A 21,210-nucleotide genomic window follows, 5' to 3' on the forward strand; every position below is an offset into this window, starting at 1 on the left:
ACAGCCAAGGAAACAGAGGACAGAATCATCAGGGAAAGAAGGCTCTGTTGAGTTTGTAGTCTGGCACTGTGAAGAGACATGAGAGGTGTAGGATAAGTGGGAGGCCTTCGGGCCGCCGGTGAAATACCACTACTCTTATTGTTTTTTCGCTTACCCGGTGAGGAGAGGGGCGAGCCCAGTGGGGCTTTTGCTTCTGGCTACAAGCGTCAGGTGCCCGCTAGGCGCGACCCGCTCCAGGGACAGTGGCTGGTGGGGAGTTTGACTGGGGCGGTACATCTGTCAAACAATAACGCAGGTGTCCTAAGGCGAAATCAGGGAGGACAGAAACCTGCGGAGCAGAAGGGCAATAGCTCGATTGATATCAATTTTCAGTATGAATATAGACCGTGAAAGTGGGGCCTCACGATCCTTCGGTTGGCCTGGGATAGCCGGCCCCTCTAGGGGGCCCGGTGCGTAGAGCTCCTCCCTTGGGGACCAGAGCACAGATGGAAAGGGTCCGCCTCCATCGCCCTTAGTGCACTGCATGTCCGTGGGGCACCCAGTGCTAAATCATTCGTAAATGACCTGAATCTGGGTCAGTGCTTTATAAGTAGCAGGGCAGCTACGTCGCTGCAATCTATTGAAAGTCATCCTCTGAGCCAAGCTTTTGTCTCTCCATGCATGGGCGCCTACGGACGCTCTCCTCCACCAACCCAAGGGTGGGTCCCTCTGCCGCTGTGCCGGTGGGTGGTACGCTGAGGGGGTAACGCGGGCCTGCGGGAGGCCGCCTCCACCACGTGACCTCCTGCACGGGGGCCACCTCCTCCCATCCCTGCCTGACTGGGGTGCGGGGATGGGGTCCACCATCCCTTGCGGGTCGGCATTGTGACTAGATGGCATGAGCCGGCTGGGCCTCCCCTTCCCGCTGCTTACGGGCAAGTGGAGCAGGGAGGCGAGCAGCAAGTCCGGGGGAAGGATCTTCCCGAGCGGCTGCCTCGGTGCGCCTGGCCAACCCCCTCCGGAATGCAAGGGCGACTGGATAAGGCACCCTCCCAGGCGCTGGGTCGGCCCGGGCCACATGGTCACCTGGCTACGTGACCAGATGGCCCTGAGGTCAGGATGGCCATCCAAGCCGGGCGACCAGATCGCCATGCAAGCCAGGCGACCAGATAGCCCTTCGGGCCGGGCGACCAAATGGCCCTGCAGGCCAGGTGACAAGATGGCCCTGCAGGCCAGGTGGCCAGATGGCCCTACAGGCTGGGTGACCAGATGGCCGGCTTGCCGTCCGGGCTAACTCCAACTTTTCTCCTTCCCCAAAGTTCTGTAAGCCCCCACTATGTGGGGGCTTAATAGTTGAGAAAAATGGGCTCCCCGGGCAGGCCACCGGGGATAAGACGTGGTCTAGGCTAAACGCTACTTGGTTCCAGCCGAGGGTCTGGGTGCTGGGGACAGAGGGTCCACCAGGTCCCGGGAAGGCTCTCCCCGGCCTGACTAGGGTTCAGAAGCTGGACCCGGGCCTGGGGCTTGAGGTCCGTCCGGCGGGCCCCAGGGTGCGGGAGTCCCCTGTCCTGCAAGCCAGCTGAGGGTCTGGGTGTTCATCGGGGACAAAGGAGGCTCCCCCAGACACGCTAGGGATAGGAAGCTGGGCCCGGCCTGGGGCTCGTGCTCTATTCCAGGGTCCCAGGGTGTGGTAGCCCTCCGTCCTGCAAGCCTGCCGAGGGTGCGGGCGCTGGGGACGGGGTGCACCCTGTCCTGCAAGCCAGCTGAAGGTCTGGTTGTTCATCGGGGCCAAAGGAGGCTCTACACTGCCTGGCTAGGGTTCGGAAGCTAGGACCGGGCCCGGGGCTCGCGATCCGTCCCAGGGTGCAGGAGACCCCCGTCCTGCAAGCCAGCCAAGGGTCCGGGTGCTGGGAACAGGGGTCCACCGGGGCGGCTCTCCCCAGCCTGGCTGGGGTTCGGAAGCTTGGACTGAGACCGGGGCTTGTGCTTCATCTCAGGGTGCGTGAGCCCCCGTCCTGCAAGCCAGCCGAGGGTCCGGGCAAAAGGGACGGAGGTCCACCGGGGCCCTGGGAGGCTCTCCCCAGCCTGGCTAGAATTTGGAAGCTGAGACCAGGCCCGGGGCTCGTGCAACATCCTGCAAACCTGCCGATGGACCGGGTGCTGGGGAAGGGGGTCCACCGGGGTCTGGAAAGGCTCTCCCCAGCCTGGCTAGGGTTCGGAAGATGGGACCGGGCCCGGGGCTCGAGCTACATCCCTGGGTACAGGAGCCTCCGAGTCCTGCAAGCCAGCCGAGGGTCTGGGCGCTGGGAACGGGGTCCACCAGGCCCAGGGAGGCGCTCCCCGGCCTGACTAGGGTTCGGAAGCTGGGACCAGGCCCGGGACTTGTGCTCCGTCCCCAAGGTCACCGGGGTACGGGAGCTCCCTGTCCTGCAAGCCAGCCGAGGGTCAGGGCGCTGGGGACGGGGGTCCACTGGGGCCTGGGGAGGCTCTCAGAAGCTGATTTCAGAAGCAGAGAACGGGCCGAGGAGTGGGGGGCTGGCTTTATCCGCTCCGCCAAGAGGAGCAGCGTTTTCTGCCCACCCCTAATTTGGACCCATATTTTTCACGACGTTTTTGTTACTATTTTGTCCCATGTTTTTTCTTCTCGCAGTTGGATTTTATTCTGTGTATGAATTCTAGCTTGGCTATTTTGTACTTCTTGAAGTCAGTAGGAGATTGGTGCCTTCCTGATTTCTTCAGTATTATTCTTCATCTTCATTCAACAGCAACAAGATTACCATTAATGTGTTTCCCCCGCTGGAGTTTTTAGGTCTCGCCTAGCATTGCAGCACTTGTGCTGCTCGCTCGGCAAGATTTATTGTCAAGGAGGACTTTGAGAGAAGGGCTTGAAGCCCGCCCCTTATTTCCATTGGCTAGTGTCACCGTTTATGGTAAACGATGGGCTGCCATTGGAAATAAGCTTTTTTGGTTGCCTCCCTTTCGCTTTTTGGTCCGGTCCACTCGGACTGGCTGGCCTGCTGTCCTTCTGTTGTGAATCAGTTTCTTATCGCAAGGAGGTGTGTTATATAAACAAGCCATGTGATCCAGTCTGGATGGGCCATCCCTCTGGATGGGCCATCCCAAAAGGAGACAAGGCGCCGCGTGTTTATTTTTACATCGTGCTTTCACTTTAAATTGAAAGTGCGATGCAAAAATAAATAGGGGGAACGGCGAGCGCTTGGTTTTATTGTACTGTCTCCAAGGATAGCGCCCCCTCTTTATTTGAAGGGCCACCCACCCTCTTCCCCCACACCGGAGGTTCAAGCTGCGGAACCCTCTGTGCTTAATAGCTTTCATATTATCTGTGTGATCTAAACATTTGTGAGACTATTAATTGACTAGCCAAAATGCTGAAAACAGCTCTCTATTCCCCCAGCCAAAGAATACAGTGGGCAGATCCAGGATGTAATACTAAACTGTATTGTCTAAGGGGCGCTGGGCTCTGGTTTAAGCGCAAACACAACAATGATGGACAGAATGTGGATCAATGTCACACATTCACCCCAGTCAAAAGATCTGGGCCCAAATCCATCGTTTTTCCACTCCACACCACCCTGGGTTAGACAATGGCGATATGCAAATCAGCGCTGACCCTGTTGCCCCATGGGAACAGTCCAGTCCGAACTACAAAAGCCATGTCCTTCCCAGAACGGAAACAAGCATCCGAGGACCGGCCCGGTTTCGAGGTAACACCTCTCATCAGCCCGGCTAGCTTGATTCCAGTGGTGTGGAGTGTCTGGGACTCACGTCTGAGCATCCCCAGTACACTTAGAGCGGTAACTGCAAACACAACAATGATGGACAGAATGTGGATCAATGTCACACATTCACCCCAGTCAAAAGATCTGGGCCCAAATCCATCGTTTTTCCACTCCACACCACCCTGGGTTAGACAATGGCGATATGCAAATCAGCGCTGACCCTGTTGCCCCATGGGAACAGTCCAGTCCGAACTACAAAAGCCATGTCCTTCCCAGAACGGAAACAAGCATCCGAGGACCGGCCCGGTTTCGAGGTAACACTTCTCATCAGCCCGGCTAGCTTGATTCCAGTGGTGTGGAGTGTCTGGGACTCACGTCTGAGCATCCCCAGTACACTTAGAGCGGTAACTGCAAACACAACAATGATGGACAGAATGTGGATCAATGTCACACATTCACCCCAGTCAAAAGATCTGGGCCCAAATCCATCGTTTTTCCACTCCACACCACCCTGGGTTAGACAATGGCGATATGCAAATCAGCGCTGACCCTGTTGCCCCATGGGAACAGTCCAGTCCAAACTACAAAAGCCATGTCCTTCCCAGAACGGAAACAAGCATCCGAGGACCGGCCCGGTTTCGAGGTAACACCTCTCATCAGCCCGGCTAGCTTGATTCCAGTGGTGTGGAGTGTCTGGGACTCACGTCTGAGCATCCCCAGTACACTTAGAGCGGTAACTGCAAACACAACAATGATGGACAGAATGTGGATCAATGTCACACATTCACCCCAGTCAAAAGATCTGGGCCCAAATCCATCGTTTTTCCACTCCACACCACCCTGGGTTAGACAATGGCGATATGCAAATCAGCGCTGACCCTGTTGCCCCATGGGAACAGTCCAGTCCGAACTACAAAAGCCATGTCCTTCCCAGAACGGAAACAAGCATCCGAGGACCGGCCCGGTTTCGAGGTAACACCTCTCATCAGCCCGGCTAGCTTGATTCCAGTGGTGTGGAGTGTCTGGGACTCACGTCTGAGCATCCCCAGTACACTTAGAGCGGTAACTGCAAACACAACAATGATGGACAGAATGTGGATCAATGTCACACATTCACCCCAGTCAAAAGATCTGGGCCCAAATCCATCGTTTTTCCACTCCACACCACCCTGGGTTAGACAATGGCGATATGCAAATCAGCGCTGACCCTGTTGCCCCATGGGAACAGTCCAGTCCGAACTACAAAAGCCATGTCCTTCCCAGAACGGAAACAAGCATCCGAGGACCGGCCATTGTCTAACCCAGGGTGGTGTGGAGTGGAAAAACGATGGATTTGGGCCCAGATCTTTGGACTGGGGTGAATGTGTGACATTGATCCACATTCTGTCCATCATTGTGGTGTTTGCAGTTACCGCTCTAAGTGTACTGGGGATGCTCAGACGTGAGCCCCAGGCACTCCACACCACTGGAATCAAGCTAGCCGGGCTGAGGAGAGGTGTTACCTCGAAACCGGGCCGGTCCTCGAATGCTTGTTTCCGTTCTGGGAAGGACATGGCTTTTGTAGTTCGGACTGGACTGTTCCCATGGGGCACAGGGTCAGCGCTGATTTGCATATCGCCATTGTCTAACCCAGGGTGGTGTGGAGTGGAAAAACGATGGATTTGGGCCCAGATCTTTGGACTGGGGTGAATGTGTGACATTGATCCACATTCTGTCCATCATTGTTGTGTTTGCAGTTACCGCTCTAAGTGTACTGGGGATGCTCAGACGTGAGTCCCAGGCACTCCACACCACTGGAATCAAGCTAGCCGGGCTGAGGAGAGGTGTTACCTCGAAACCGGGCCGGTCCTCGGATGCTTGTTTCCGTTCTGGGAAGGACATGGCTTTTGTAGTTCGGACAGGACTGTTCCCATGGGGCACAGGGTCAGCGCTGATTTGCATATCGCCATTGTCTAACCCAGGGTGGTGTGGAGTGGAAAAACGATGGATTTGGGCCCAGATCTTTGGACTGGGGTGAATGTGTGACATTGATCCACATTCTGTCCATCATTGTTGTGTTTGCAGTTACCGCTCTAAGTGTACTGGGGATGCTCAGACGTGAGTCCCAGGCACTCCACACCACTGGAATCAAGCTAGCCGGGCTGAGGAGAGGTGTTACCTGGAAACCGGGCCGGTCCTCGGATGCTTGTTTCCGTTCTGGGAAGGACATGGCTTTTGTAGTTCGGACTGGACTGTTCCCATGGGGCACAGGGTCAGCGCTGATTTGCATATCGCCATTGTCTAACCCAGGGTGGTGTGGAGTGGAAAAACGATGGATTTGGGCCCAGATCTTTGGACTGGGGTGAATGTGTGACATTGATCCACATTCTGTCCATCATTGTTGTGTTTGCAGTTACCGCTCTAAGTGTACTGGGGATGCTCAGACGTGAGTCCCAGGCACTCAACACCACTGGAATCAAGCTAGCCGGGCTGAGGAGAGGTGTTACCTCGAAACCGGGCCGGTCCTCGGATGCTTGTTTCCGTTCTGGGAAGGACATGGCTTTTGTAGTTCGGACTGGACTGTTCCCATGGGGCACAGGGTCAGCGCTGATTTGCATATCGCCATTGTCTAACCCAGGGTGGTGTGGAGTGGAAAAACGATGGATTTGGGCCCAGATCTTTGGACTGGGGTGAATGTGTGACATTGATCCACATTCTGTCCATCATTGTTGTGTTTGCAGTTACCGCTCTAAGTGTACTGGGGATGCTCAGACGTGAGTCCCAGGCACTCCACACCACTGGAATCAAGCTAGTCGGGCTGAGGAGAGGTGTTACCTCGAAACCGGGCCGGTCCTCGGATGCTTGTTTCCGTTCTGGGAAGGACATGGCTTTTGTAGTTCGGACTGGACTGTTCCCATGGGGCACAGGGTCAGCGCTGATTTGCATATCGCCATTGTCTAACCCAGGGTGGTGTGGAGTGGAAAAACGATGGATTTGGGCCCAGATCTTTGGACTGGGGTGAATGTGTGACATTGATCCACATTCTGTCCATCATTGTTGTGTTTGCAGTTACCGCTCTAAGTGTACTGGGGATGCTCAGACGTGAGTCCCAGGCACTCCACACCACTGGAATCAAGCTAGCCGGGCTGAGGAGAGGTGTTACCTCGAAACCGGGCCGGTCCTCGGATGCTTGTTTCCGTTCTGGGAAGGACATGGCTTTTGTAGTTCGGACTGGACTGTTCCCATGGGGCACAGGATCAGCGCTGATTTGCATATCGCCATTGTCTAACCCAGGGTGGTGTGGAGTGGAAAAACGATGGATTTGGGCCCAGATCTTTGGACTGGGGTGAATGTGTGACATTGATCCACATTCTGTCCATCATTGTTGTGTTTGCAGTTACCGCTCTAAGTGTACTGGGGATGCTCAGACGTGAGTCCCAGGCACTCCACACCACTGGAATCAAGCTAGCCGGGCTGAGGAGAGGTGTTACCTCGAAACCGGGCCGGTCCTCGGATGCTTGTTTCCGTTCTGGGAAGGACATGGCTTTTGTAGTTCGGACTGGACTGTTCCCATGGGGCACAGGGTCAGCGCTGATTTGCATATCGCCATTGTCTAACCCAGGGTGGTGTGGAGTGGAAAAACGATGGATTTGGGCCCAGATCTTTGGACTGGGTTGAATGTGTGACATTGATCCACATTCTGTCCATCATTGTTGTGTTTGCAGTTAGGGCTCAGGTTTAAGGCTTATGCGATTGTTTCCCTCTCTAAAAAGAATTCTTGGGCGCATCAGACAATTGCGTGCTGCGCTGGATGCCACTGTGGCCACTTCTCTGCCCCTTCGGGCATTTCCGCTGGGAGCCAGGCCTTGTCTTCAGCCCTTGCACCTCCCATGGGGATCGGAAAAGCGGAAAAGCTTTGGAGCCCTGGAAGCCGCTTCTTCCAGGAGGTGGGGAGCGGAGGCGATTGGAGGCGGCTACGAGGCAAGCAGGCGCAGCACACCAGAAGCCCCAGTTGCGAGGGGGAGGAAGCTCTCCTGGGTATCACCAAGAGTCGCCCGCTCTGCAGAAGGTAACGCAGCCACCGCTACCATTTCATGGTAGTGGGGTGGGTGGTCCTCTCCCCCTCCCAGCCCAAGAGAAGGCATTGGCATGACAGTGCCGTTGGGGATGCTGCAGGATTGACCAAGTTCAGTGAAGGAGCGGTGGTAATTACTCCCGCACACAGGATTGGATGCGTGAAAGCTTCCTTGTCTGTTTCCGCAACCCCTCACACTCCTGAGGACTTTCAGTTATTACGTTGCACAGCACCGCAGTGAGTTTTTTCGGCATCTTTTCTAGGGTCGGTCAATCAATCAGTGAACTTGTAAAGCGCGCTAATTACCCGTGAGGGTCTCAAGGCGCTGAGGGGGGCTGGGGTGTAGAAGTTGAGTCTGTTGTTCAGGTAGGCCGGTCCGGTGTTGTAGAGTGCTCTATGTGCGTGGGTGAGGAGCTTGAAGGTGATCCTCTTGTTGACGGGGAGCCAGTGTAGGTCTCTTGGGTGGGAGGTGATGTTGCTGCGGCGGGGGACTTTGAGAATCAGTAGGGCGGAGGCGTTTTGGATGCATTGTAGTCGTTGCAGGTGTTTGGCCGGGATTCCTGCGTAGAGTGCGCTGCCGTAGTCCAGCCTGCTGCTGACGATGGCTTGGGTCACCGTTCTTCTGGTTTCGGTTGGGATCCACTTGTAGATCCTGCGAAGCATGCGGGGGGTGTTGTAGCAGGAGGAGGAGACGGCGTTGACCTGTTTAGACATGGAGAGGGAGGAGTCAAGGATGAATCCTAGGTTGCATGCGTAGTCCGTGGGTGTTGGAGCTGTTTCCAGTGTGGTCGGCCACCAGGAGTCTTCCCATGTTAAGGGGGTGAGGCCGAGGATGAGGACTTCCATCTTGTCTGACTTCAGCTTCAGGCGGCTGTTCCTCATCCACTCGGCGATGGCCTTCATTCCCTCGTGGAGGTTGGTTTTGGCAGTGTGTGGGTCCTTGGTGAGGGAGAGGATGAGCTGGGTGTCGTCGGCATAGGAGATGATGTTGAGGTCGTGATGGCGGACCACTTGTGCGAGGGGGGCCATGTAGACGTTGAACAGGGTCGGGCTGAGGGATGAGCCTTGGGGTACGCCGCAGATGATGTCAGTGGCTTCGGATTGGAAGGGTGGGAGGCAGACTCGTTGGGCTCTGCCGGAGAGGAAGGACATGGTCCAGTCCAGGGCCTTCATCTGGATTCCGGCTTCTTGGAGGCGTGTTCTTAGTATGCGGTGGCAGACCGTGTCAAAGGCGGCTGACAGGTCCGGGAGGATGAGGGCTGAGGTTTCGCCATTGTCTAGTTGGCGCCTGATGTCGTCTGCGGCTGCGGTGAGGGCTGTCACGGTGCTGTGGTTTTGTCTGAATCCGGACTGGGATGTGTCTAGGATGTTGCGAGGTGATGGGTCAGCTGTATGTTGGCGATTTTCTCGATGACCTTCGCCGGGAAGGAGAGCAGGGAGATGGGCCGGAAGTTCTTGAGGTCTTTGGGGTCTGCCTTGGGCTTCTTGAGGAGGGCGTTGATTTCGGCGTGCTTCCAGCTTTCCGGGAATGTTGCTGTGTCGAAGGAGATGTTGATGATCTTCCGTAGTTGGGGTGCGATGGTTGCGTCAGCTTTGTTGAAAACGTGGTGTGGGCAGGGGGCTGACGGAGATCCAGAGTGGATGGAGTTCATGATCTTGCGTGTCTCGTCGTCGTTGACGTGGGACCAGGAGGTCAGCTGGTTGGTGTAGCTGGCGTTCGGGGTGGGGTCTGTTGCAGTCGGGCGGGTGAGGTGTTAAAGCTGTTGTGGATGTCTGCGATCTTGCGATGGAAGAAGGTGGCCAGTGAGTCGCACAGTTCTTGCGATGGCGGGATGTCAGTGTTGGTGCTGGGTTTGGAGAGTCCCTTCACTATGTTGAAAAGTTCTTTGCTGTCGTGTGTGTTGATGTTCAGTCGGGCTTTGAAGGTCGTTCTCTTGGCTGTTCTGATGAGGTGGTGATGTCTGCCGATGGCGTCCTTGTGGGCTGTGTGGCTGTCTGGTGTGCGGTCGTGGAGCCATTTCTTCTCCAGCTTCCGGCATGTACGTTTGGAGGTCTGGAGTTCTTCGGTGAACCGGGCAGCTTTCTTGCTGGAGTGGTTGATGGAGGGTTTCTTGAGCGGGGCAAGAGTGTTGGCGCAGTCGTCGATCCACCGTCTGAAGTTTCGGGTGGCGGTGTCTGTGTTGGTGGGGTCAGTGGGTGGGTTCTGGGCGAGGGTGGAGGTCAGCTGGTCTTCGGTGACTTTGCTCCAGCAGCGGCGAGGCAGCTGTTGGGTGCGGTGGTGCATGTTTGGTTTCTTGAAGGTGAAGTGGATGCAGCGGTGGTCAGTCCAGTGGAGTTCGGTGGTGTGGTTGAAGGCGACGTGGGTGCTTGTGGAGAAGACGGGGTCGAGTGTGTAGCCGGCGGCATGGGTGGGTTCGGTGACGAGATGTTGGAGGCCGAGATTGGCGAGGTTGAAGGTCAGGGTGGTGGAGTTGGCATCGTTGTTGTTCTCGAGGTGGAAGTTTAGGTCCCCGAGGAGGATGTATACCATGGAGGCGAGTGCGTGGGTGCTGGCGAGGTAGGCGATGGAGTCGCTGAAGAGTGCCTGGAGTCCGGGGAGTCTGTAGACGAGTGTCCCTCTGAGGGTGGTGTTGGGGTCGGTGTGGATCCGGAAGTGAAGGTGCTCGGCGGTGTTGAGAGGGTCGTCTGCGAGGGTGTGGACCTGGAGGGTGGACTTGTGGACGATGGCTAATCCTTCTCCAATTCCGTTAGTGCCGTCTCCGCGGGAGATCTTGTAGCCGTCTGGGATGGCTATGGCGATGTCAGGAGCCGAGGAGTCGTTCCACCAGGTTTCGGTCAGGAAGGCAACGTCTGGGGCGGAGGTGTCGAGCAGGTCCTACAGCTTGATGGCGTGTTTGCGTGCAGTGTGGGTGTTAAGGAGTATGCAGTGGAGGTAGTTGGGTCCGGTCCTTGGAGGTTTGGTGGTTCTGTCGCATGTGAAGTTGCAGGTGTGGCAGGAGAAGGGTCCGTGGGATTGTTTTGAGGCGGCCTGGAAGCAGCGGTGGTCTCGGCCGGTGTTGAAAGCGTGGAGGGTGTTGGCGTCGTATCAGGGTCTGACATCATGGTGGGTGCGGGGTTCAGGGGTTTTGGCGCTGGGCGCAGTCCAGGCGCGGACGGGCGCAGACGGGCTTGCCTTTGGCGCGCCAGCGGCGCGGCCGCAGCCACCATTTAAGGCTTGGAGGGAGGAGCAGCTGGGAGGCGGGAGCGGGGCGGCAAGGGGCTGTGGCCGCAGGAGTCAGCGGCGGGAAAGCGGGGGGCACAAAACACAAAAGGGGGTGGGGGAGGTGTACAAATGCAACAAGAGTCAAAGACTGTACAAAAAAATCAGAGGCACTGATTTACAGGGGAAAATAACACAGAGAGTAGTACAACCAAAGGAACACCGCGGCGAGCGGAGGAACAGCAGGAGCGAACTTGGGCTCGAGGCAGCAGCGGGCAGCGAGCCGGTGGAGCTGTTTGGCTGTGGAGGGTTACCTGTCCTGCAAGCAGGGTTAGGGGTCACTCCCACCGTCGGGCAGCGGCCGCCATTTAAGGCTGGGAGGGAGGAGCAGCTAGGAGGCAGGAGCGGGGCGTGGCTGCAGGGGTCAGCGTCGGGAATGTGGGGGGCACAAAACACTAAAGGGGTTGGGGGGAGGTGTACAAACGTAACAAGAGTCAAAGACTGTACAAACAAATCAGAGGCACTGATTTACAGGGGAAAATAACACAGTGAATAGTACAACCAGAGGAACACAGCGGCGAGCGGAGAAACAGCAGGAGCGAACTTGCGCTTGAGGCTGCAGCGGGCAGCAAGCAGGTGGAGCTGTTCGGCGGTGGGGGGGTGACCTGTCCTGCAAGCAGGGTTTAAGTGAACGTCAGGATGTAAGGGACTTGGTGGAATCTGTGTTTGAAAATCGTTCTGAACACTTACAAGACAATGAAATCAGTTGCAAACTGACTGCGTTTTTTTATATTCCAAGGCAGGCGACCATTAATAATTCAGTAATTTGAATGTTCATTGTATGTCAAGGGCACCGTGAATTATATTTCACATTTAGGGCAGGAGACAAGACACCCAGATGGAAGGAGTACCAAGTCCTGCTCTTTTCAAACTTTCTGGGGAAACTGAGCAGCAGTTAAGTTTGCTGTGTTAGAAAATGCCCTTGGTAAGTGGAAGTTTTTTTTGTTGTAAAATAAGGCTCTATTTGGATGAAAAACAATCTCTGCTTCGTTATGGTGTGTATTTTACATGTGCACACTTTTTTCTTTTGTCGCGTTTACGATGTTTTTAAGTCTAAAATGGCGATATGCAGATTTGACTTTTCCCTTAGGTTAATCCCATTTCTATTGCCACACAGTTCTACTAGTATAAGCACAGCAGAGCGATCTCCCGGCAGAGTTGCGGTATTGTTTGTCTTCATTAGTGTAAATTGGGGTTTGTGTGCATGTTGCAGTACATTTGTTCCCACTCTCTCCTCCCCCTTTTGTCTTGAGGACCATAAAATGCTGCAGTTTACTTTATCTGGGTGACTTCAATGTATTTTCTTACCTTATTACGGTGATGTGTGCAAGTGATACTGTCATGGTGGTGACTCATGCATGTGGTGGTTAAGTGGCAATGTGACCTGTTTGTGATGGTATTTTTCATGTGTAATGCTGTGTTCTCCCGTGACTTGTTTTTCTTTTGACTGCTCCTGGCTGTGTGCTTCTGGTTCTGATCCTCACCCCTCTCCCTAAAGGTTAGCAAGAGAACATCACTTAAGGGAACAATATATCGCTTAGCAGTACCAGTTCACAGAGGCATTTTGTGGCAGGCACCGATAGTCTGTCTGGAAACTACCAGATCACAAGCATCTGCAATGCAATAGGTCTAGCATTTACGCGAGTCTGAGCTATTAGAATTTTAAATGACAATGCCATTTTCTATATGTTGTGCAGTGAAGCAGCAGGGAGACTTGACTTTAGAACAAATGCACACAGCAACTACTACACATAGTTTTGAGTTTGTTTCTTGTGGAGCAGAAGCAGGTTTTTTTATAGTATGATGTCAACTGTGAGAGAGTTCCGAGGTTTTATGCCTTGACCTTCGAATAGCAACCTTAAAAAGAGGGTTTTTTTCAATTAGTTAATTAGTAAGGGTTTAGTCTGGAAGATGTTAATTTTGTTGTTTAGGTAAAGAGGGACTTCTGAGACTAGAGCTTTGTGAATTTAAGAGGCTGCTTTCGATGTATATCCCTAACCTCTCTGGTATTCAATGATGATGTCGAAAAATGCATTACTTGTAATCCTACTTTGTCATCATGAGAATGGTCAATGAATTCATAGTCTTGCCTATGCCTGGGACCCAGAAACTGTACAAAAATAGGCCATCACTTAATGTTCTTCAGAGGGATCCATTCCTAACAGGATAGTCCAGCGTGCATGCGTGTCTGTATATATAAATAATCTAATGAAAACTAGCCAATTATAGTTCTAGGTGAACCTCATTTTAAAATTCCTTTTGTAAATGAGGCTATATAGGCAGCAGCATTCAAGAGCTGAAAAGGAACACTGCGCCTTCAAGGAAGTGAGTAGTTCCACTCCCCACAGTGCCCTAAAGACCCCTGCCAGACCCTGGAGAACCATGCAGTATTATTCCAGCACAATCTCTGTATTGTTATTATTCCCCACAGCAAGCCTGACATTCTTGCAAGCTTACTGAGGGGTCTTCTAATTAAATAGACTTAGACCCAGAGCAGTGCTCTCAGTGTATGATGGGGGCGAGGGGGACAAAGTGCACCTCTCTTTGAGAGTGTGTAGTGTCCCCGCTCGTACTGAAGACAGGACATGGTGAGTAAACACTGTTTTAAGTTTATTGTAGGTCCTTCAAGCCATCGCTGCTCTCACACCAACCACGAGCCACCAACTGCCAAACATGGAATCCCCCACGCACTAGAGCACCACAGCAACGCATGGGGGTTCTAACAAGAACACATAACAAGCATTGCTAATCACAACATATTACCTCTTTTTTTTTTTTTTAAAACAAAATTGAGGAAGCCTAAAAGAGAAAAGTAAAACCCCCAATCTCCGAAAAAAAGAACACTTAAAAGGTAAACTAGTAGTACAAAAAGTGAGTTTTTCAGCCTCAATCATGTTTGGTGGGTATTGTGTCCCCTTCTGTCAAGAACAATATCAATAATCCATCCCATTGGTGTGCTATTGGCTTTCTCCCGAGTTTGTGCTTCCTCTTTAAGTAAAGCTACGTTTTAGGCCTCTGCACACCATTGCACATAGCGCTGCCATTGTGCACTTGGGGGGGTGGGGGCCCAGCGGTGACTTCCACAACATGGCAAGTGCCCCTTTTGCTAACAGTAATGTCTAGTCAATAAACCTGGTGTCCGCCTTTTTTGTTTTTTGGGCACTGGAATTGACCTTAAAGGCATCCTGTAGGTATATACGGCACAGTTCTACCCATAGTGGCCTCCAGATGTTCTGGAATTGTGCCTCAGTATTGGCTCAATTCTGGAGAGCCCCAAACAACATGGTAAAAAGCCTACATTATGGGCATGTCAATGGTATTGTGGCTGAGATTTTTTTCAAATTTCTAGGGATGAGGTACGTCCTGTGAAAGTAGTTAAGCAGTGTGGTTTTAAAACAGGCATTTCGGAACACCTTCTGGGGGATCGCAAGATATGTCTCCATTCAGCCTTGTCTAGTTCCACCTCTAGGTCAATTTCCTATTCCATCTTTATTTCATTTTAGTTGATTTTGTCATGTTAGGAAGCGACGTGTAAAACTAAGTTACGTCTCCTCCCCTGCCCCATTGTGTATAGTAATCGCAATACTACGTGTTTTCACTTCTGTCTCTGCTTCTATCTATTCTTTCTGAAATGTGTATAAACATATTTCAAGCAGCACAAGTTACTCATCTGAGTGACTTTTGCACCCAGTGGATAAAAAATGGGCACAATGAGAATATACAAATTTGAAACATTACGCTCAAGATTTTAAATGGAGGGGACACCTGCAAATGATAAGTGCAAAGTGCTAAATTTCTTTACGATAAAACTTTTAAACCGAAGTAACAGACACCAAACGATGTTAGGAGCCAGCTGGAAAGATGTTAACGAATAGTTATCTAAAAATATTTTCATGCAAAGTACTATACATTTTGAAAGGAAGAAGAAACCACATCCAAAAGTTGAGTTTTAGTTGAGAAGCGTATTTTACAAACATTAAAGATTTTCCAGCCTTTCTCTAAAAAGAAGAGTTTATAGTTTAAGGGTGGATGCATGCAGTGTTTGGTACCTATAAATACAACTTGGGAGAGGTATTTGGGACTGGATTCAACCAAGCATTTGGTTTTTCTTGTCCCTCACTGCCATGTTTTTCCTGGTGTTGATGGACAGGAAGAAAAAAGTATTACACCGTCCAACCTAACTAGGACAGACAGTGTAATGTTCTTCCTCCAACGGCATCTACTGTTTCACTGTAAGAGGAAGAATTCTATGGACTGAGTCAACGGGCCTTCATTGACACAATAGTAAAGGCCAGCCCACCTCTAAGGCAAGCGGTGTCTCTGTCTGTCTGTCTGTCTGTCTGTCTGTCTGTCTGTCTGTCTCTCTCTCTCTCTCTCTCTCTCTCTCTCTATATATATATATATATATATATATATATATATATATATTTATTTTCTAACCACAAGACACAATTTTTGTAAATAAATTAAACAAAACAGACCTTGCTTATTTTTTCATTATATTGCAGTTTCTTGGAATCACCTATCATCTTTGTGTTACTTTAAATGTAGAATAATACTTCACTTTTATCTAAACTCACAAAAACAGACTAATATCCATTATAGTCTGTCAGAAACATAAAAGATAGCATCAATTAGATCTCCTGTTTTTCGCAGGGCCTTTACAGCAACACTTCTCTCAACAGACATCTGAGCCATCAGTACCTCAATATCCTTAACTTCTAGTCCATCTTCAGACTCCGCTTGCTCACCGAACGCCTGGAAAATGGCATTCGCTTTCAAAAAAAGTGAAATGTTTTCTCTGTGCATCTGCTTTCCTTTGCAGATCAGTCGCATCTTCTCAGCTGGTATTCGCAAATGGTTTGCTATATGTGCTAATGGCTCCTCCTCGATTGCATTTTTGGGTATCTTTAGTTCATGCTTTATGTGATTGTACTTAACCCGTATCAGAACTTCATTTCTTCTATCCGATGTCTCCACCTCTTTGTTTTGTGCCACATCCATGTTCAATTCAAAAGTTTTCTCTGGGTTAATATGCTGATGTTTTGCAATCATTTGCTCAGAACAGCTTTCTTTCGAAGGTACCTCATTTACACTGGGGATAATACATCGGTTTCTGTGTGTTGGCCAGTGCCTTTCCTGGCACTCCTTTGAACTAAACAAAAAAAAATATATTTATTAGACAAAATCTTTGTGTATGCTATGGAGAAGCTGAAGGCTGCATTTTTTGTTAGATTTAAAACTCTGTTGATTCACTCTTCTTCCCTAAGCCATTAAAACACATTTTAATTTGTTGTGTACCCATTGACCCTTTACTGTGACATATGATGCATAAACGTGATTGGGTGATACAATGCAGATATACGTCAAAGGAAGCACATCATAATACAAAACCTTTCAGAATACACTTCTCAACAACATAAAATAAAAAAGCTATAACTTGTCTTTTATTTTTTTTAGAAGAAGTCGACATTTAGACATAAGCACTGAGAAAGCAAGCATCGTCCACTCATAGGTGTAAGGTTTCAACTTGTCATGATAGGTGATTCTTGAACACATAGGGATCGATTCACCTAGCTATACAATTTGTTGTGCAACTGCACAATGAAATTGGTACATGTACATATATGCACATAATCCTTATTTGTATTAGTCAGCCATGTTGCTTTGCCGCGTATCCATGAATAAACCCATCTGTTTAATGCCCCTCTCTAGTTGGGTTGGTTATGCTATGTTCTGACACTCTCCTTGTCTAAAACTCACCGCGCCAGGATACTCTGTAGTAACAGAGCGCGATACAAAAGATTTAATAACATAACATAACATAACTTTATGTCATAATGAATGCTATTACATGCAAGGTCCTCATGATGATACCTTAAGCCCATGTTCCAAAACACATGTTTGCATACTGCATATAGATTATCCACACACAGCATTAGGAATATTGTGGCATTGTTTTTTTTTCTTTTACATAGTGCTAGTTTACCTATGTCCTTTACATAAATTACTTCCTTTTTTAAAGTAGGGAGATTATCACACACCCTTCACTTCTTTCTGCACTGTGAATACCCGATCCGTTTGGGTATAAGGTGTGTCCAAACAAACGTCTACTACTTTGAGGGTGGGAACCAAAACTGAACAATTTTAATCTGTATGCTCCCATATTACTGGCCTTGGGTGGCACTTTCGAGATTTATATGTGGGTAATGTGCACGTTATGCCACACTTTCACAGATGCATTACATTTATGAATCATATTTAGTAAATGCAAGCCTACACAGTAATGTTTTATGCGCATAGGTCTAAGTTATAACTGGAAAAAGATGAACTCCCCCTACCTTTTAGGGCCTTTTCAGTAAAATACTGCTCTATTTTTCATGGGGTATTTATTAATATACTTGTGTGCTTGCTAACTTTTGATACTACGCTTTTTGTCTTGCTCTTGAGCACATTTCTCTTGCTTCTATGCGCAGATTCAGTTTGACAGAACTCTATTTCTCTATAGCGCTCAATTTTATGAAAAATCAACCAAATGTCAGTGTCACTGTGGCTACTGTGGCATTTGAGGGTTCATCTAAGTGGTCATATGTCGACTGGGACTTCTGCATTATGATGTGAAAGAGGACAGGGAGCGACAGAGGCCCATGCTAAAGAGATTTGAAGGGGAAACAGCCATATCTAGGGCTTCTAAAGGGTTTCCAAGTTGAAACCAGACAAAAGCAGTTGTCGAGTAAGGTGGAAAGGGTCAGTATGAGCTACAAGGCCTTTAGATGACATTTGATCTTGAAGCACCTCCCTTCGGGAAGAGGAGTAGCCAAGAACTTGTAAATTAGGCTCCAAGTTACTCACAATGTTCAATTTGTAAAAAATAAATAAGTGCCAGGGCTGTCATCAGGAGGTCACTATAATTTGCACCACACATTGCCTCTGCCAGCACGTCCATTATTAGTAACAACACAAATACTAACCATCACACTCCTACAAGTGTGACAATTCGTACTATTTCAGGCCCCCAAAGCTATAAGAATGGCTTGGGCGGCAGGTAATAGTCCTTTTTAAAGTATATTGAATAAATAATGAACTGTTTTTGTGGTCCCCACTTAAATAGCCAGACAGTGCCACCTTGTGGCAGACTGTCACAAGCAGTGGTGTTGGCAATTAAGTGACGGTGCCGAGCACCGGAAACCACCAGCTCAAATTAAGCACTGGTTACTCCCAAAATTACATAACCATGCGTCCTTTTGAAGAATTGTTCCCCTTTATCGATATCCCCATCTGACTGCCGGGTAATGAGATGACAACAAGTTTATATGCAGAGAAAACATGTATGTCAGTCAGTCAGAAATAACTTCATTTCGCCAACACAATGATGGCATAAAACGTATTTTACAAACACATTAATTTCCATTATTATTACAATTTAAATTTACATATGTTAATTTTGCTAAAAGAATAAAATTGGGTTAAAAGATTATTCATGTTTTAAAAATTATGATAATTCATAAATATACACACAGTTATTGCACAAATCAATAGCTTCATTTACAGTTGAAGTATCCAGTTGACAATAAAGTCTTCTTTTTCTCAAGGCAGAAAGAACGAAGCCAAAGAAAAACATGTAAAAGAGTCAGACAATAACTGTAGATGATACAAAGCCACGCAACACTGTTTAAAATTCATTTTGCAGATTAGAGGGACAATAAATCTTTTTCTTTCTTCACCATAGAATTTGCAAAAAAACAAAAAATGAAATAAATTGATTGTCACAAGGACAAGGTGGCAGTTCGGAGATCAAATACATTTTGGAAGGAAGACCTACTATCAAAGGGATATAATGTAGGCGAGATCTCATTAAAATAAATCTATGTTGTAGATTTGATACATACAATAGATATGTTAAATTCGCATTAATCGATGTTATGCACGGGACAGCGTGATATGCTCTAACTGTCGGGTGTTTAAAGTTAGTATCCTGCCTCTTTGCCTGTAACTGGGTCAGTAAATGGATTTTTAGCTCTTTCTTAGAGATGGACTGACACCTCATTGGATCTTCATAAAAGTGGTGTAAATCAACTGTCTTGAGGTTGAGTTTGACATATTTTAACCAACTGATATTACTCATACCATCTAATTTTAAAACATTTATAATATGCCTAGTCATTGAAAGAGTCTCCTTACACCAGACCGAGCGCCACATCAGAATGGGTGCAATACAGAATTTATCACTAATATAAGTAACTTTCAACTCTGTGTGACAATTTTAGTTAGAATATGACTGGGGCAGGGAAGCCAAGTTTTTCAGAAAGGCATCTTCTAAGCGTTGCAATTTATAAGAGTCTGAGATGCTCCAAACACCTGCCCCATAGGTGAAAGCACATATAGTTTTTGCTTCATAAACTTTCTTTACCACTTCAATAGGTTTGGTCACAATTAATTTAGCAAATTTTAAGAGAGCCCCAATATTTTTTTCCGTCAGTAATCCCCTATTAGAGACCATTCTTCGCCAATTATTATCTCGGTCAAACATGATCCCTAAATAATTAAAAGAGTACACAACACCTAACTTCCCCCCCTTCAATATACATTTGTGGCTGTTTCTGCTGTTTTGGACCTGCAAGAAGAGCAAAAGACTTCGAGTAATTAATTTTCAGGTCCAAATTATTCATTAATTCCGTATACTCCACTACGAGTTGGCACAGCATGTTACTAGTACTCGTCAAAATCACTGTGTCGTCTGCGTAGAGGAGTATTGAAGTGAGTTAATATGGGGGACATCTCGAGTGGACCCAAACAAAGCCGATTCTACAGCGTTTGTGCAACGCGCAAATAAAAAGGGCACAAGAACGCACCCCTGCCTCAGACCCTTAGTAATTTTAGTGTCTTGTGCATTCTCCTCCCTTGCCAAAGCGGACACAGGCAGTAGCTCCAGCATACAGGTCACAGATTATATTAATAATCTGTATATCAATCCCCATGGCCTCCATGATCTGCCACAGCCTTGACCGTGCCACGCAGTCAAAGGCTGCCAACAGATCCATGATGGCAAGGTATAAATGACCATTCTTAGCTGCCGTATATTTAGCTAATATTAAATTCAAATTCAAGCTCTGGTCCACTGTGCCCTTTCCTTGTATAAAGCCATATTGGCATGGGAATATAATGTTCCTTTCCAAAGCCCATTCCTCAAGCCTGTTCAAAAGTAACCGGCACATTAGTTTAGAGGTAGAATCTAACAGAGATATGGGCTTATAGTTTTTTGGAATTGCTTTATCCCCCTTTTTATAAATACATACAATTACAGTCGTTTTCCATGAGGAAGGAGCACCCGTTCAAGCAATTTTATTAAAAACATTTGTTAAAAGTGGTGCCCAAAGATCTTATCTAGAAAAAAGTCAATTGGGACACGGTCTTCACTCTTTTACACTGGTTCAGTGTGTTATGTTTCTACCAGAGTAAACAAGACATTGCCTCCTGTACCAGCTAAACTTAAAAGGGGGAGTTGGGTGGTTGCCTCCTAGGTATTTCCAAATAGGCCTTCAAAGTGTGTAACCCAAGCCTCCTGCTCTACATAAGTATCTGTTGTCATCCTTTCCTCGTCTCTCAGAAAAGGTGCATTAATCAATGACCAAAAAGCCTGTGGGCTGTTTAATGAAGCGGCCCTTTGCTAACTTTCCCACCAGTCCTCTTTTAAGGTTTTTAGCCTTGATTTATTTATTTATTTATTTATTTTTGCATTTTATAGAGCGCTCGGCTACCCCCGAGGGGGTGTCCCGGCGCTGACAACTAATGAGCTCTAAGAAGGAGGAGAGAATCAGGAAGAAAACAACCAAGTCTTAAGTTTGCAGCGAAAGATGGATTCAGTGGGGACAAATCTTAGCTCCAAGGGGAGGTTATTCCACAGTCTAGCTGCTACTACTCCAAAAGCTCTACCGCCTACTCTAGAAAGGCGGAAGCGTGGGACAACCAGGAGACGTAAACTGTTGGATCGTAAGGATCTCACAGAGTGTGATAGAACAAGACGTTTTTTCAGATAGCCTGGGCCAAGATTGTTCAAGGCTCGAAAAGCAAGAATCAGTATCTTAAAGTGGATCCGCTTAGTGATAGGGAGCCAATGCAGTAGTTTACGATAAGGTGCTACAGATTGTCGAAACGGAATATTGCCAATCAATCTAGCA

General features: G+C 48.8%; 1 protein-coding gene and 1 pseudogene across 1 annotated transcript in view; one reads left to right on the plus strand and one right to left on the minus strand.

Moving 5' to 3' along the window:
• Positions 1-650, plus strand: part of LOC144829686 (28S ribosomal RNA) — a 3,270-nt pseudogene extending 2,620 nt beyond the window's left edge.
• A 14,868-nt stretch (positions 651-15,518) lies between these two features.
• LOC144829487 (uncharacterized) overlaps positions 15,519-21,210 on the minus strand; it is a 58,144-nt gene continuing 52,452 nt past the window's right edge. Inside the window, exon 2 of the mRNA XM_078688677.1 lies at positions 15,519-16,187. Within this exon, the coding sequence (XP_078544803.1) occupies positions 15,632-16,187 (556 nt within the window). The 3' untranslated portion in view covers positions 15,519-15,631. The remainder of the gene's footprint in view (positions 16,188-21,210) is intronic.

The sequence above is a fragment of the Lissotriton helveticus genome, chromosome 4_1, assembly GCF_964261635.1.
Source record: "Lissotriton helveticus chromosome 4_1, aLisHel1.1, whole genome shotgun sequence".
Taxonomy (NCBI): domain Eukaryota; kingdom Metazoa; phylum Chordata; class Amphibia; order Caudata; family Salamandridae; genus Lissotriton; species Lissotriton helveticus.